General features: G+C 33.5%; 1 protein-coding gene across 2 annotated transcripts in view; it reads right to left on the bottom strand.

Moving 5' to 3' along the window:
* The window catches only part of LOC139518084 (uncharacterized), a 29,504-nt gene extending 11,263 nt beyond the window's left edge, over positions 1-18,241 (bottom strand). For both annotated transcript variants that reach the window (XM_071309748.1, XM_071309749.1), the window contains exons 1-4: positions 18,116-18,241; positions 11,687-11,779; positions 9,791-10,017; positions 7,332-7,497 (exon numbers count right to left, since the gene is read on the bottom strand). In XM_071309748.1, coding sequence (XP_071165849.1) covers positions 7,332-7,497; positions 9,791-10,017; positions 11,687-11,756 — 463 coding nt within the window. In that variant the 5' untranslated portion in view covers positions 11,757-11,779; positions 18,116-18,241. The remainder of the gene's footprint in view (positions 1-7,331; positions 7,498-9,790; positions 10,018-11,686; positions 11,780-18,115) is intronic.
* Positions 18,242-18,813: the final 572 nt, after the last annotated feature.

Here is an 18,813-nt window from a genome sequence, read left to right as displayed (position 1 = left end):
AGAATATGTGTATATGTTCCAGACCGTATGAGTATTTGGACCGTACGCGTACGGTCTGGACCGTATGCGTACTTTTTCAAAATACGTATACGGTCGGACCGTACGCGTACGGTCTGACTAATATTAAGAAGTTGGTCAAGTTTATTAGATACAAATGTTTATAACAGATCAACATAACTTATATCTCAAACTAATATAAAAAGTTCAATAGTAATTGAAATACAAACTTAATATTTTAACTCCTGCATTTAGCATGTCAGTAATTCATTAATTGCAGCCCAGTATGCTCATTGAAATTGAAGTTATCGGAAGTAAACATAATGTGGGAGGACAATTGTTATAGAATATTTAGGAACTTTACAAAAAAATGCATATGCAAAGGAACATGCATGAACAAAACATGTTAATGTAAAAAAAAAATATGACGTTCCTTGTGGTAGCAAGACTAGTGTCACCTTGGGCCAGAGTAACAAAATAGGATTCAGATATACAATTAAACAAATATTTAATGTCAATTGTTCGCTTATTTACATCCATCTATTTGTAATAATAACAATTTGTATAACTAAAAATAAAGATTTTGATAAATGATTGTTTAAAGATTAACCCATATGATCTCAAAACATGTCTGGTCAGCTGGACCGTACGCGTATACTCATACGGTCCGACCGTACGCGTATGGTCGGACCGTACGAGTATACGCATACGGTCCGGACCGTACGCGTACGGTCCGGACCGTACGCGTACGGTCCAAATACTAATATGGTCTGGAACATATACAATGAACATGTAACTTATAACCGTCAATAGTAATAGTTTCTTTAATGTAAAGATATAAAGATGAAGAGATACTTCTTAATATTAACTTAATTGCTTTCGTCGATTATGTTTTTTTTGTTTGTTTAATTTTTAAGGTATAAAGATTATGTTTAGTTTCCTCGAACATTACAGTCTTTCTACTGTGATGCCAAAATCTACATGATTGGTAATTCTGGTACTTTAAGCACCTTGAAGTCTATACCCACCCATATGCATTTCATTCAAATTTTGACTTATTTCGGAGAAGACCAAAGGGACCATATTTATATTCCCCAGTTACCTTTGGCGTCATCGGTAAATTATGCAATTGAGCAAAGCATCAATCATCAACCATCAACCTAACCATAGACATTTGCTTTATTTCTTTTATCATGTGTCTTAATAGTTATCAATAAAAAATTCAATGGAGGAAAGGGTTAAAGAAATTGCGTCATGGGCCTGTATAACATAGGTTATATAGATCTGTCATATTTTTTTTCTTTGATAATTAATCCATAAGTTATAAATAAATAACCGTTAGTTTTCTCGTTTTTATTTTTTTATATTGGTGTCTTTTATAGCCGACTATATGGTAAAGGTTTTCCTCACTGTTAAATGTTTACATTGGACTATAATAATTGCTTTATTCACCCACTTCATTTAAACTTTGGTGGAAAGTTGTATCACTGGCCATCACACCACATCTAAAAAGCTTTATATGTAAAAAAAAAAAAAAAAAAAAAAAAAAAAAAAAAAAAAAAAAAAAAAAAAAAAAAAAACACCCATAGATAAAGCAGTTAGAATGCCATCTAAGGCATTCGGCAAACTAAGTTCAACGAGCTCCTATGTCTGCTTTCGTCTATGCGAATTTGGACCAACATCAGCATTTTGAAGAGCCTCAAATTGTGAAAAGGAAGTCATTAATGTTTTAATGACTGTTCTATACTTTTTGAAACTTAATTTCCTCTGGAATATATTTATTAACTGTTCATTTCATCTGGAATAACGTTGAAAGTCCCAATTTTCAATAGAAACATTCCTATCAGATGTACGCTGGTTAAACACTGCAGTTTTGGCTTTGGGTGACTGGTGATTTAAGTTCAACATTCAACTATTTTGACTAATTTAACGGATAAACATTTACAATAAAATATAGAAAAAGGGTCGCCGACATCATCTCGAATACCTTGACAAGAAAGTGATTTGTGACGGTTTTTGTCAACGAACTGTACAGTGATTTTTTTAAAACGCACAACGAACGCGACACATTTAGTGGAACGAACAATACAGTAAGAGAAAACTTATTTACTGTGATATTGCGTTTATTCTTAGTTCTAGGGAACATTTGAAGGCACGTAGTAATTCAAAGTATAGTTATTTGTTATTGCTTAAGGTATTAATACGCAAAGGTGTATGCACGAAAAGATATTCAGCATTGTTTATCTCATAAAACGTATGAAATTGCACCATGTCTGTGCGTTTTGCATCTAGCAGTTTTATCAATCGTTCTATGCAATATCTAAAACTAACAATAATTGTATAATTGAATAAATAAACTATCATGCACATTGACATATTTATATATACTCAAATAAGTTCTAGAGAGACATTCCAAATTGTTGTCATCCTAAATATTGTCCTGATTATCGCTTCGAACGCGTCAACGTCCGGTTTCATTTGTATCGGGGTTATACGGGGTGACTATGCATACGGAAAATATGTCGGCGAATTGCTTCCTGGAAGGAAGGAAGCAATTAAAAATAAGTAAACTTCTTCTAAATGTGGACAAATTAAAGAATTTTCCTCAGAAAAAAGTATATGTACATACGTTGTATAAAGAAATCTATCCATTTAGTTATAAATAAATTTGGTGTGTTTACTGTTTTCTGATTGGTTAAAATTATTAGTTTTATTTTCAATGTTGTCAATTTTGATGGCGACACGCCCACTCTGGCGTTGTGTATTCATACGCCAACATGTGTGTACGTTGTTATTGTTAAATATAAATAATATAAAACGTTCTTTAAGCCTTATTTTTGATACAAATTTATTTATAATGAATGGCAATAATTTATTTTGATTTTATTGAACCATAAAACTAATTTTTGACTCTTCACATTTTACATAATCCGCTTCGCGGATTATTCAATGTGAAGAGTCAAAAATTAGTTTTATGGTTCAATAAATTCAAAATAGATAATAGCCATTCATTAAATAAAAAAACATATGCATATTTTTTTTTTAATTTGAGGTTTCTTATGACTTTAAGCAAAATATTTTTCTTTTTGTGGTTTAAAATTACTTTAAACAAGTTAGATGCTAAGCAAATAAAATTTACAGATATAAACAATACCAAATATTCACATTAATTTTTCTAAATGGTCACAAAGCCATAAATTTGCAATTTCATTAATGAAAAATGTACTAAAAAAATAAAAATACCCATAACACTTCGGTCTTGTACATTTCATGAGCAGGAGATTATATAATATAGTCAAATTCGAACATATAACCCCATCACAGTATCATATTTTACATGAATTTGAAGAAAATCAACAAAAAAATGACAAAAAAGACTCATTTTTGCGGAGTTATCTCCCTTACCGATGTTAATTTTCAAAAGAAATTAAAAATGCAAAATTTGAGTTTTCCTCAAGTTTATGGGACTTTTTTCTGTGTATATTTGAGACTTAATGCTATAGATTAGAACTAAAACATTTTCTGTTGCAATTAGTTTGAGGTTCAAACTTAGTTTGACTGGACTATTAGTATACAAAACATATAAAAAGTAATAAAAAAGGAATATTCTACCTTTAACTCCAGCTATTACTCTACTACAATTAATAAATAACATGTTACACCAGCAATCCTTATACTAAACCATAAGTATGCTGCCTATACACCACCAATTACAATACATAAATTAGGCCGTTAGTTTTCTCGTTTGAATTGTTTCACATTCTCATTTCGGGGCCTTTTATAGCTGACTATGTGGTATGGGCTTTGCTCATTGTTGAAGGCATTATGGTGACCTATAGTTGTTAATTTCTGTGTCGTGTTGGTCTCTTGTGGAGAGTTGTCTCATTGACAATCGTACAACATCTTTTTTTCTATAAACAGTAATATACGACCAAACCAATCCCTCCACTAAACATTAGTAAATAACCTAAAACAGCAACTATTACTCCACTAAACAGTAATGCACAAACTACAACACAAGATGTCCCTCCAATGAACAATGAATACACAGCCAATAACACATGCTATTATTCCACTGAACAGTCATGACAGTAATGCACAAACTACAACACAAGATGTCCCTCCAATGAACAATGAGTACAAAGCCAATAACACAAGCTATTATTCCACTGAACAGTCATGACAGTAATGCACAAACTACAACACAAGATGTCCCTCCAATGAACAATGAGTACACAGCCAATAACACATGCTATTATTCCACTGAACAGTCATGACAGTAATGCACAAACTACAACACAAGATGTCCCTCCAATGAACAATGAGTACAAAGCCAATAACACATGCTATTATTCCACTGAACAGTCATGACAGTAATGCACAAACTACAACACAAGATGTCACTCCAATGAACAATGAGTACAAAGCCAATAACACAAGCTATTATTCCACTGAACAGTCATGACAGTAATGCACAAACTACAACACAAGATGTCCCTCCAATGAACAATGAGTACAAAGCCAATAACACAAGCTATTATTCCACTGAACAGTAATGTAACAAGAGTGCACATGTTGAAATGTCTCGCCTTCTTTTCTAATCATTGATATTATGTTGGTAGTCCTAAATATAAAGCTTTATTACAACTGTCACATAAACTTAACCAAGAAAACTAAACATTGACCAACGAACCATGAAAATGAGATCAAGGTCAGATGAACAGGAAGACATGTACAGCTAACAATTCTTCCATACAACAATATAGTTGACCCATTGCTTATAGTTTAAGAAAAACAAAAACTTAACACTGAGCAATGAAACATGAAAATGAGGTCAAGGTCAAATAAAATCTGCGCCGTGACTGACATGTAGATCATAAAATATTTCAATACATCAAATATAGTTGACCTATTGCAATAAGTATTAGATAGAAAAAAAAGACCAAAACTCAAAAACTTAACTTTGACCACTGAACCATGAAAATGAGGTCAAGGTCAGATGACACCTGCCAGCTAGACATGTACACTTTTCAATCATTCCATACACCAAATATAGTATACCTGTTGTAAACAGTATAAGAAAAACAGACCAAAACACAAAAACTTAACTATAACCACTGAACCACGAAAAAGAGGTCAAGGTCAGATGACATCTGCCAGTTTGACATGCACACCTTACAGTCCTTCCATACACCGAATATACTAGACCTACTGCTTATAGTATCTGAGATATAGACTTGACCACCAAAACTTAACCTTGTTCACTGATCCATGAAATGAGGTCGAGGTCAAGTGAAAACTGTCAGACGGACACAAGGACCTTGCAAGGTACGCACATACCAAATATAGTTATCCTATTACTTATAACAAGAGAGAATGACAAAAAAATCTTAACTTTTTTTTCAAGTAGTCACTGAGCAAAAAAATGAGGTCAAGGACATTGGACATATGACTGACGGAAACTTCGTAACATGAGGCAACCATATACAAAGTATGAAGCATCCAGGTCTTCCACCTTCTTAAATATCAAGCTTTTAAGAAGCTAGCTAACTACAACACAAAATAAAACACATAAAATTAGTAAACAACCTAGAACAGAAACTATCACTCCACTTAACAGTAAAGTACAAACTACAACACAAGATCTCACTCCAAATCAAAAATGAGTACACAACCAATAACACCAGGGGTTGAAATCATAAAACTTTGCTCAGTGCTCGGAGCACAAAATTCCTGCTCGAAACATGAAATCCAGTATTTTGATTGGTTGATTTTGGAGTTTGAGTACAAAAAACAGACTCGAAAGTTTTATGACTTCAAAGCCAGCTATTATTCTACTGAACAGTAATGTAAAAACTACAACACAAAATATCACTCCACTAAACAATTTATATACAACCTAAAACAGCAACTATCACTCCACTAAACAGTAATGTACAAACTAACACAAGATGTCACTCCAATGAACAATGAGTACACAACCAATGACACAAGATATCACTCCTCTGAACAATGAATATTGAACCATTAACACAAGATATCACTCCAAATAACAATAAATATTGAACCACTACCATGAGGCGTCAATCCACTGCACTCACATACAACACTAGCAATCGCTTCACTTCAAAAATCTACGGACTATCTAATAAATCAGGAAATTTATACAGCTCCTTTTGTGCTAAATAAAGGCAACAGTAGTATACCGATGTTCAAACTCGGACTCTAACGATGTACTGGCCGTGTAACAAAGATTTGTGAAATATATGGACTACCTATTGAATCAGACGAATTCCAAAACTCCTTCATGTCTTTACCTTTTAACAAACGTTTATATAATTGATTTTGAATATCTGCTAAATCAGACAGTTTACACTCTTTCTCGTGTTGACCACACACCACAATTATGTCCTGACCTTGTTGAGGTGTTATACCACCAAATAATGGTACTTCACAGCCGGTTGTATTCGAAAATAGGTCGAAACAAGAATGTGTCCATAGTACACGAATGCCCCACTCGCACTATCATTTTCTATGTTCAGTGGACCGTGAAATTGGGGTCAAAAGTTTAAACTTTAATTTGGAATTAAACTTAGAAAGATCATATCATAGGGAACATGTGTACTAAGTTTCAAGTTGATGTAACTTTAACTTCATCAAAAACTACCTTGACCAAAAACTTTAACCTGAACTTCGCACTATCATTTTCTATGTTCAGTGGACCATGAAATTGGGGTCAAAACTATAACTTGGCATTAAAATTAAAAAGATCATATCATGGGGAACAAGTGTACTAATTTTCAAGTTGGTTGGACTTCAACTTCTTCAAAAACTACCTTGACCAAAAACTTTAACCTGAAGCGGACGGACGAACGGAGGCACAGACAGACGGACGGACGGACGGAGGCACAGACCAGAAAACATAATGCCCCTCTGCTATCGTAGGTGGGGCATAAAAAATATACCATTGAACTTGACAGTTGTAGGCAGTTAATCCTACATCTTATTGCAGTAAAACATTTCGATTTCATAAACATATGTCTTGTGTATTTCAAAGCACAATCATTTTTTTATTTAGGGTTTCTATAGAATATTTTGTAAACTTAAGGTTACACGGTTACTAAAGCTTGTACACAGGTTAAATAAGGGGAGAAATTTGATTGGTTAACTTCCAATGATGGTTATTTTCTTATGTGCAATGAAATGTTATGTGAACTTTTTTCTTTAGTATTGGACAGGATAAAACTTTACTCAGGCCAAGAATTTCTTAATTTGAAACAAGGATTAATTCTGTTTCACCAGCAAATGTTTTATAAAATATATTGACTACCTACCATTAGATGAATTGTCATCTCCGTATTTTGATAATAGATTTGCTGTCACTGTTATTCTAAGGTTAGAATTAGAGCGTCTAATATTAAAATATTCCGGCTCTAGACTCATAAAAACTAAATCTTCATTACAGTATTTAATTGGTAAGGAGGAATAACAGTTGTAAATCTGCAAAAAAAAAAGAAATAAAACAATTTACCTTATTTAAATATTCCAGTTATTTCATGAGACAAAAATATACATATAAGTTTTTAACTAAGATCTTCAATGCCTTATAACTATTTCAGGTGCACAGGTTTGTGTAAACCTAGAGATTTATCATGTTAAGTGGTGAAAAAACGGTTAAATATGTCGATTCCTTCCGATGAACCTTCATAAGTGTTATGCTGACTTTTTTATCCGTTTATCAGTAAAATTCTGAAAATACATCAAATAAAACTTATTTCTTAGGTTTTTGTTCTAGGTTATGACAATATTTCTGTCCACGTTTCTTAGAATTTCTAAGGTCAAAGTTGAATGAACTTGTCTCTCTGTACTACGTACGTATTTTCTTGTATGGTACATTGTTGCTCATTGTTATTTTCTAACGGTACAGAAATCTATAATACTACTGAGATAACGAGGTCCGATTTGTCAGCCGTCATGGGGTAAAAACGACAAATCAAAGAATTCAACTTTATATATAGCTAATATAGGACAATGGTGTTGATTAAAAATTACACCACTCCAGACCCTTTTGTTTCCCACATAGTTAATATTGCCAAAAATAAACAAGTTCCGGGTCGAATCCGATACCGATACCAATAGTATATTCAGTTTATAACCTTATCTGTACGTTCCGCATTTGACAGGCGCACCACCAAACGAAGTACTCAGGATTTAGCTATATACACGGGTTAAAATCACAGGGTTGACACTACTAAATTCAATCATTGTCACATCGTTCCCGATTGTAGTATTTAAATCAGTATGACTTTCTATGACAATACGAATACTAAAAATCTATTTGTTGGCCGGAATGACGTTAAACAGCGAATCAAAGAACTCAACTGTATTTATAACTCATATACGACAATACTGTTGATTAAAAAAATCCAGGTCCTTTTGTTTTCCAAATAATTTATATAACTAATAATTGATAAGTGCCAGGTCGACGGGTTCAACCAGAAAGATTTTGAAAGCAGAGAAAACTGTGCATCTTATAATCGGCATGACTATATCAGATGACAATACTAATACTAAAATAAGGCTTACACATAGTTATATACTTTAATTCAGTCACAGACCCGCGATATCACGGGTGTGTTCTAGTAGTTATATATTCCTCTCAATCTCAGCTGTAGGTTTCTTTTTTTGAAGGTTACACTATTGTGCGTATGTCTATTGGAATAAACAGTATTTCCAGTTGTCTTATTGTGTCTTCTCTAATGGTAACTTGGTTACCCTGAGAATAGCCGTCAGTGAATGTCACAACTGCTGAGTATCTGCTCTCTATAGTAGGACTTTTAAAACCTCTTTGCATTCGACAGTTTGGTCTGCTGTTCTGCTTTTTGAACTACCATGTCGACTTGGTGATCCCATCTGATCTGATCCCGCTTTATATGTGAATTCTGGTTCTATAAGTTTTATATTCATCTTTGTAGCTTTGATCATGTCTATGGATCGGTTGATAGCCTTACCAGATTGTGACTCTTGTTGTTCATACGTGTCATGTCGTTGTTGGTTAAATACTGTTTCAATTGGTTGTCTTTGAATTGGTTCTGCTATGTTCTTAGATTGAACACGTACTGCTATTTCTTTTATTATACGTTGGATGGGTTGAATATCGGCTTCGACTTCCATGGCTTCTCTACCTGATATCCCTGCTAATCTAAGGCATAGTGACAGGCCTTTTCTTTGTACAGCTTGGTTTTTATATTGTCTGCAGATGTTATTTACCAGACTGGAAATGTATACACCATAATTGCCATGCTTTGTTGTCAATTTAAAGTAGTTTTGCTCATGATATTCTTCCAATGCTCTTTAGTTTTTACATCTCTTATTACGTCTATTGCATTATTTACTCTTTTCTGCATTTGGCTGATGTGAATGTTAACTTTTTAAACAAATTTACTAATGTTTAAATAGTCTACCCACATAAACCCAAGACTGCATCTAACACAGAAACAGAGAAACAGTTATTTTTTGTAAGAACTATCATCGGTATGAACCACCTAAGTGATATCAACACATGTCAAAACACAGCCGATGAGAAACGCCCTCCAATAGTTGTAATAAGTCCTGTTGCTCTCCTTCCAATGTCAGAAAAACCGCGAACGGTTCCTCCCTGTGTGACCATATCGATACAGAAAGTTTCCCATTTGTTTGTTTTTTTCTATTAACTGACGCATAAATCAAATATTTTCTAATGTGAGTCTATTTAAGAAAATTCAAAAAAATTCCGGAATATTTCTATACTCACCTTTTCATTCATCTTAACTCCCCAATAGAACTTGAGTTTAAAATCTGGACATTCCAAATTAAACTGAGTGACCTTTGCACATAACTCATAACTGTCTGAACTGGTAATTCTAAACTTCAAACTACAAAATTGTGGATATTCCTCTCCATTCCAGACTACATTATAGATATCATCTGAATTGTACAGGTCAAGTCTGTATACTTCACAATCCTCTTTCTTGAATCCAACTAAATATAATAGTAAATTCTATCTAATTAACGAGCAACTATCAAGACTAAACATAAGGTGATGATTTTGTATCATAGAATCAATAGTTTACATTGGTTACAGTTCGGTAGAAGCATTATTTGTATATACTATAATAAAGTTATAAAAGATTAAGATGTTTCGAGGGTAATAAAATACTAAACTTGGTCTCAGTTCAAATGTGAAGGGGAGTTCCAAAGAAAACTATTATACTATTAACGTGGTACTTTTGGTAGAACAGCCCTCCTTAAAGAATGGTACAACTACCATTGGAGTAAAATCAGGAGTTATTATTTGCTCATGGCCGGTTGTCATAAGTCTACGGAGACATTATACCAAGATACGGCACGTTGATATTTGAGATCGGTATATCTTATATAAAAGTTATTATTACTTATGTGTAATAAGAAACAGATTGGTGCCTGTTAGAAATGCAAACTTGTGCGTTTACAAGCTGAACCGTATTGTTGTACCGTATAAGACAAGTGTGAGTCCTAGTGTTAACTTGTAAAGTACAATTGTAACAAGAGAACGAGTAACGTATTTGACAAGTTCGTAAACTTGTAGGGTACATAATTGTACTAGGAGGATAAGTTTGTTCCTGACCCAGGATAAAATCGTAATAGTACAAATGTGTACTCTTATCGGGGCCTTTTATACTGCTGACTATGCGGTATGGGCTTTGCTCATTGTTGAAGGCCGTACGGTGACCTATAGTTGTTAATGTCTGTGTCAGTTTGGTCTTTTGTGGATAGTTGTCTCATTGGTAATCATACCACATCTTCTTTTTTATAGTTGTATTTTTTTGAAGTAGAATAGTGATAGAAAGTTTATTAGAGAATACACAGAGCAGTTGTACATATTTTGGTTCATTGACGTTAATTTATGAATAAAGATTATTTGTTATATATCATGACGTAAATAGGACATTTTGGAACCAGTATCAAACTTGTAACGGAATCATTCTCAAATAAAAGTATATCTTATTAATGAGCAACTATCAAGACAAAATTATGATGGCTGCTTTGTGATTTATGAAATACTTGTTACAATCAGTTTCTCAAATAAGAGGCCAAATCTTTTCTTAAATGATAACAGAAGCAACCACCAAATATTGTTAAACTGACAAAATGATAACAGACAATAACAATCAAAACTAAGGAGTAAACAAAGACTCAAAAAACCAAAGGACATTTACATCAACAGTTATAAATAATAAATAAGAAACAACACGAACTCCACTAAAAACCGGGAGTGAAATCAGGTGCCCCGGAAGGGTAAGCGTTTCCTGCACCGTATACGGCAGCCGTCGTGTTATTTCTTTGTTCAGTTCGGGAATGATGGAAGTTAACATATAACAAATGAAAATACATTTCTAAAACTACTCTTGTATTCAAAGAACTAGAGTTCAATTCTGTATTGAATTTTTTTTTAATGCCAAATATCTCTAAAATTATCTCTAAGTTGAATCATCAGAATACCACAACCCATACAAGACTGGATCAAACAATGTAAATAATAACCATACATCTGAACTTATTAATAGTATGTAATTTTAGTAGAGAAAAAGGAAATTAACTGTCACAGTTTACCTCTTGAATTAATAATCAAATGTTAATACATACAAGTGAAATAAAAAAAAAAACATACCTGTTTTGTTAAAAGCTGAGATTAATGGACACGCAAGCAAAGCACTCAATAAAAACAATAGTTCACACATTGTCGCTGTTCTTTAAAACAAACCTAAAATCAAAATGGAAGTGCTTGTGAGAATTAAAGGGTAAAGATTGTTTAATTTTTGTAATATATATATGTCAGGAGCAAGTTGTTCAGTGGTTGTCGTTTGTAGATGTGGTGCAAAAGTGTTTCTCGTTATTCTATAGATTACACCGTTAGTTTTTCCTGTTTGAATTTTTTACACTAGTCATTTTAGTGCCCTATATAGCTTGCCCTTCGGTGTGAGTCCATCCTTAATTGCTGTGTCATTTTGGTCTCATTAACAATAAATTTTAAAAAATATTTTACCATTTTTCTTTTCTTTTTTTGCTTCTTGGTCCAGCACCAACATTATAATATTAAAAGATATATACACTTTATATTCTTTTATATAGATATCAATGAAAAAGCAAATGTTTGTTAAACGTTCAGTGGCAAATATTACTCGTATGTTCAGGACGAGACCAATTTAACAATTGATACAATTGATGCAATAGGTAGGTTCGGTAACAGAAACGATATAGGGAAAAAAAGATCGAGGAAATTTGGACTGCCACTCGACAATGAGATAATTATAGATTATCGGTGATCATCTCAACGAGATTGACTTTCTCGCTTGAGCTGGGACGGCGAAAGCGAGAAAGGAAATCGAGTTGAGATGAACAATGATAATCTTTTTATCGCTATTTTACCAATGACGACGTTGTCAATTTCATGTCAATTTCGTTAGCAACGCCACGTGCATGCTTAGTTTCTAGCGATAATTTTCCATCTCAAGCGAGTAGCATGATATGAAAATTATCACAAAAAAAGATCAAAGGAAAAATGCACAAAATAGCGATAATGTTGGATAGGGACAGAAATTTGACATTGCAACATGCCACCGACACCAGGTCCTCTCAATGAGTTGTTGCAGATGTTAACAATTCTTAACGTGCCGAGAGCATATCACTCTCTAACTACACGAGGCATCAGATTGCACGTTCCCTCTCTGACAGCTGGCGTAAATCATATATCCGCACAGCCAAACGGATGAAAAACTTTGGCAAGGGACTGCAGCCCGTCGGGAAAAGACCAAAGTGGCCCTATTTTATTTCGACTTGGAACCGGGTTGGTTTAGGGCGGGGACGTTCTTGAGATGAGATGATTACAGCCATAATTTTCTCCTTGACATCATTTACGTACTAGTATGTTTTGGCAATAAGGTTTACCGACAGATTGTACTTTGTAGGTATTCCTATTCAGTGAACCAAGTGTGTCCTTTTGATAGCAGACGTGTAGTTGAACGTCCATTGTAACTGAACTACTACACATTTTTGTTTAGAAGCAAGTCTCTGTGTACGGGATTATCCCGCTGTGTTGAAGACTACGTAGCTGCTATCAATATCTATGTAACAACTAGTCTTTAGCTACACGTTCAATGCCGCTACGATGTTGAACGCAAACCTGCTCTATCATCGTGTTGTTGTCTCATTCCCCATTACCATTCTTAATTTTATTATACCTGTACTGTTTTGAAACTTTAGCTAGCTTTTACAAAATAAATATCAAATTAAAATGTGCATGCTGCATGCATTTGTACTATTTTTCTCATTAAACTAAATTTTATTACCATATTGCATTTGTACTATTTCTAATTTTGTAATAATTTGATTAAGATATATTTTCAAAGACAGTATTTCACAGTATAATATTGTCATGAACACAACTTCACAGTAAAATATTGTCATTAACACAACTGCACAGTAAAATATTGTCATGGACACAATTTTACAGTAAAATATTGTCATGGACACAAATTCACAGTAATGTACTGTCCAGGACAACGTTTAGTATGAAATTTTTCTGTTTTTTTTTAGGTGGTGTTCTTATGGCATCATCTTTTGTATATAACCCAACTCATTCATTATCAGTGGCGGATCTAGAACTTTTCCTAAGGGGGGCCCGCTGACTGACCAAAGGGGGGCCCGCTCCAGTCATGCTTCAATGATTCGCTATATAATCAACCAAATTTTCCACAAAAGGGCCCCCCCCCCCCCTGGATCCGCCTATGATAATGTCAATGTCTTCAGTGATGTTTTGGATTTCAGTGAGTGTAATCTATGTATCTCTGGTAAATTCATTAAAATTATTTAAGTGAGGAATTTCGGTACCACAAATTACTTAAAACCTTTAATAAGTTCTTATGATCCATAGATACACAGATTTGGTTTGCAAGCAGTTTGGCTGTACCTGTGAAAACTTTTTTTCAAACGAGACAGCACATCCTCAATTTTAAAGTTGCTTACAGAGCCCGGAAATTTGTAACTTATTAATCCTTTAAATGAAACAACGGTGACCTTTAGTTGTTAACTTCTGCGTCATTTGGTCTCTTGTGGGGAGTTGTCTCATTGGGAATCATACCACATCTTCTTTGTATATTTATTCTTATAGGTTACCAATTTAACACTTTAATTAGATCGTTGAACATTGTTTTTATTGGTATAAATATTGACTTTGTTATCAGTAAATTAAAATCATATAAATAATTTTGTTAAACACATATGCACTTCAGTACTACAATCTGTCGATACCATTATTTTGGCATTGCACATGGTCGTGTTTTTCTCAGACTGCTAATGACGTCTTTAAAATGGCTCTTTTAGTGTAAGATACATGATTTTCTAAATTAGTTTTATTGGCTTTGAACTAGCTGTCAGTGACTGCGAGTACTCTCAGATCTATAATTTGTATCCTTTGAGTTGTGAGGAATGGCAAAATACCATGCCACATCAGGTCTGTGTTTATGTTTGATGTTTTTCTGCTTTGTATCGATCTGGTGAGTTTAGCCTTATTCAACTGATTTTTATAGTTTGTTCTTTTAAAAGTTGTGCTGTTACACCACTACCCACAGTTATGAGGATTTAGCAATCACAAACATGTTTAATCCCACCATATTGTGTATGTACTTGTCCCAAGTCAGGAGTCTATAGTTCAGTGGTTGTTGTTGGTTCATGTCTGTCATATTTGTTATTCGTAAATTGTTTTATTATAAATTAGGCTGTAAGTTTTGTCAATTGAATTTTTTCATATTTTTGGCCTTTTACACCCAAATATACCACATGGGCTTTTCTCGTTGTTGGTTTGCTTTAGTGGCTAAAATCCAATGTTTTCTCACTAAATAGTAGATGTTTGTGTCATTGGCAATCGTACCTGTCATCTCTTCATTCTTTATACTATAAGAAAGACTATTTAAAATACCATGTCAGCAACGATCAAATGAAGTAGTTTTTCTATTATGGCAGTAATTTTATATATTTGCCAGAGTATTGGTTGTTGGTTAATTGTTTGTTGCCTAACGTCCAGTGGCAAATATTTCATGCATGTTCCGGCAGGACGATAGGATTTGCATCAGACTTGTGAGGTGTCTGGTCAGTGGGGTCTCGGACTAATGGGGCATCAGACAGGGAACGTATATTTAAGATATACTAGTTCTGTTCTCCGGTCGGACAAGGTAGGTGTCTGAATATCGAGTCAGCCGCCCCATTTAAATACATCTACAGCGATAGTCGGTTGTATATGACAAGTCTAAATGGTTATGACGTTTAGTACTGCTTACTAGTATTTTGTGTTGGCAGATGCATCACCAACAAACATAAATGAGTCATAAATAACCTATCTACACGTCATAACTTAATATTTTATACCAATATTGTAATGACTGGTGTCTTGAAATAAATACAAAGAAAACACAAATTATAATCTTTAATAAAAATGGGAGACTACTGTCAGATGAATTTAATATAGGTGCAAACAGAATAGAGTGTGTGAAATTCTATAAATACTTACGATTATTTCTTACTAATACTGGAAAATTTAATGCAGCTAAAAAAAAACTATATGATAAAGGACTAAAGGCTTCTTTTAAATTTTACAAAAACATTAAGTCATGTTCTCCATCTATTAAGACTTTACTTCATATATTTGATCACACCATCAAACCAATAGCTTTATATGGCTGTGAAATATGGGGTATGTTAAATTTGACTCCAAAAAGAAGAGCCATGCATCTTTTGGAAATCTTCAAAGATTGGGAACCTGATAAATTAAATCTTAAATTTTGCAAGTATGTTCTTGGTGTCTCTGAAAATTGCGCAAATATTGGAGATATATCAGAGCTAGGTAGATTTCCTTTATATATCAACATAGTAATTCAAATGTTTATGTATTGGCACCGCCTTGAAAACTCGCCCACTGATCTCTTAAATGATGCTTATATTGAAAGCTTCTCTGATAAAGCTGTGGCTAATCAATCGTGGTATGCAAACATAAAGTTTTTTAGTGAAAAACTTGGTTTAAATTTAGCACTATGTAAAAAACTCAGTAAAAATAAATTCAAAATTTTACTTAGAAAATGTATCAAAACTGATTTTTTAACATATTCTTCTAAAATAGGCAGCATGGAAATTGAACAAGAGACGTATATGTCTGATTGAACCAAAAATAATTTTTTTTAGCAGATTTTTTTTTTTTTTTTATAAAGTATTGTTATGTTTGCCAGGGAAAATGAAACAACAAACATATCTTGTTTAATAACACTCTTTAAGGCAGCAACCATTTGATTTTCTGGGGGGGGGGGGGGGGCTATGGTTTTTTTTTTCTGTACAAATTTTTTTTTTTGCCTGCGGCGAAAAACATTCTATTTTTTTCACGACAATTCGAAAACAATTTTTTTCTTTCAATTTTAGCATTACATATAGTGGCAGCTGAGGGTGAAACAAACAATTTTTTTTTCTCAGAATCAAAAACAAATTATTTTTTTCTCCAAAAACTGGAAACAAACTTTTTTTTCCAAAAAAAACCATAGCCCCCCCCAGAAAATCAAATGGTTGCTGCCTAATACCAGTGTTTACAATATCAACAACGTATCCGTGGTATCCGTGTCTATGAGTATATGATCGTATCATTATCTATCACTTTGAAAACGAGTAGTCGTTCGTCGATTGACAGAGTTGTCTTTTCATCAATACAAATGGCGGTCGGAAACGAAAAGTCAAACGGTTAATTTAGGAGAGATAAAAAGCTTCGGTTTTGCTATAAACGATGTTTAAATGACAAAAAACGAGTGATAAGATAAATAAGAAGACTCGGTTATAATGATTTGCTGAATTATATCCGTTTAAACTTATTTTTAACGTAAAAAAGTACATCCGAATGTCGACATTTTGGCAACATTGAGCTAAAAAGGTAACAAAAATCGATCTTTCAAGCATTGTAAAGACATTAATTTTTGTTTTAATTTTAATTCACTAGGAAAATCTTTTACAGAGCAACCTTTTTAACTTCTGTATCAGTTGTTTAGGCGATCTGAGACTGCGTTCTCGAGTTCCAGCACGTTTTTCAATTTGCAACTTTTCTTGTAACACCGGTCACGAAATTAATTCAGGCTGGGGAATCTGAGCGTGCAAATTTGCCTCGGCCACAGAAACCCGCGGAAAAAATAAAATCAGTAGTGAAAGTGTTAAGAACAGAGATAAGAGAGTTATACTAACTAGATTTAGAATAAGCAATCATTGTCTCCGCATAGAGACAGGCTGTCACGAACGAAAAATTGATGAACATGGAAAAAATATTACACTGCCAAGATCAGAGAGAACATGCCAGTTTTGTTCAATGAACTCCGTTGAAGACGAAGAACATTTTTTTATTTAAATGTACCCTTTATAATAATTAGGAAAGAAAAACCTTTCTGGATGAACTCTTTACAAAATACCCATATTTATCCCAAATATCCGATAGTAATCTGCTTATTTGGTTCATGTCAAAGTCAAACGATAGCCTTCATTTTAACTCTAAATTATGTGAATTGCTATCCTCATTTTACACATTGAGAAACTAATTATTTGCTTAACTGAAACTTATAAAACTTATTTATAGTCTTCACCAGTTCATTGTCACATTTAAGTATAGTATACTTGAATTGTTTTTTCTTTTTCTTTTCTGGGCAGTAAGAGTTATCCTCCATTCCACATATACAATATAAGCAACTGACTCTCCTCATAAAAAAAATAAAAATACATTTGTGTCTGTATTTTTATCTGTTACAGTATTTTATTTTTTCATTTACATGTTGTACTGTTAAATCAATCATCCTTAATCAGACTGATAGTTGTATGTGTGAGTGTGTGCGATTGGGAGAGAAAGGCTTTTTATTTTTACTTTATGTGATTACATGCTTGTTATGAGCCCTATGATTAGGAAATAAAATATCTTTATCTTTATCTTTATCTTACAACTGGTTATAATTGTCTATTTTCATACATGATGATGACCAGCTAAAGGAACCCCTAGTGGTATGTTTTATAGTCCAGTGGATTTACTTACCGTTAACAAGTTAATTTGGAACTAGACAGGTACCCGTTCAGCATTATAAGTTCATCAGGAACACAGAATATTTGTAGTAATCAATTCACTCTACCTGACCTGGCTCAAGTTATTTTTAGATATTTTTAAAAGTGAAAGTTGATATGTGATTAATAGAAGAACCGCCGACGGATCAGATAGGTAAGTGTTTTGTGGACTGTCGCAGAGCAAGTAACACTATGAGTAACACCAGAGACACATAATAATGTATTATATGTCTCTGGTAACACGCAGCAAAATATTCATTTACTATGATGCCATCATTTGTAATTTTGTTTATAATATGCATTTAATCAAATTGTTTATTATATTGCTATTAAGAACAAGCAGGGGGCAGTTATAACATGCTGCTAACGTTATACTTGGCTGCATTAGAGCAACAAAACACATCTATTTCCATAGCACGTTTAATTTATTTCCATGAAACAGGTAACATCACATGACAAGTATGCATCATTATACAAAGGGACACAGATATAAAAAAGAAGATGTGGTATGATTGCCAATGAGACAACTATCCACAAAAGATCAAAATGACACAGACATTAACAACTATAGGTCACCGTACGGCCTTCAACAATGAGCAAAGCCCATACCGCATAGTCAGCTATAAAAGCCTCGATAAGACAATGTAAAACAATTCAAACGAGAAAACTTAC

Source organism: Mytilus edulis, chromosome 3 (genome assembly GCF_963676685.1).
Source record: "Mytilus edulis chromosome 3, xbMytEdul2.2, whole genome shotgun sequence".
Classification (NCBI taxonomy): Eukaryota; Metazoa; Mollusca; class Bivalvia; order Mytilida; family Mytilidae; genus Mytilus; species Mytilus edulis.
This window is presented reverse-complemented; position numbering and strand designations above follow the sequence as displayed.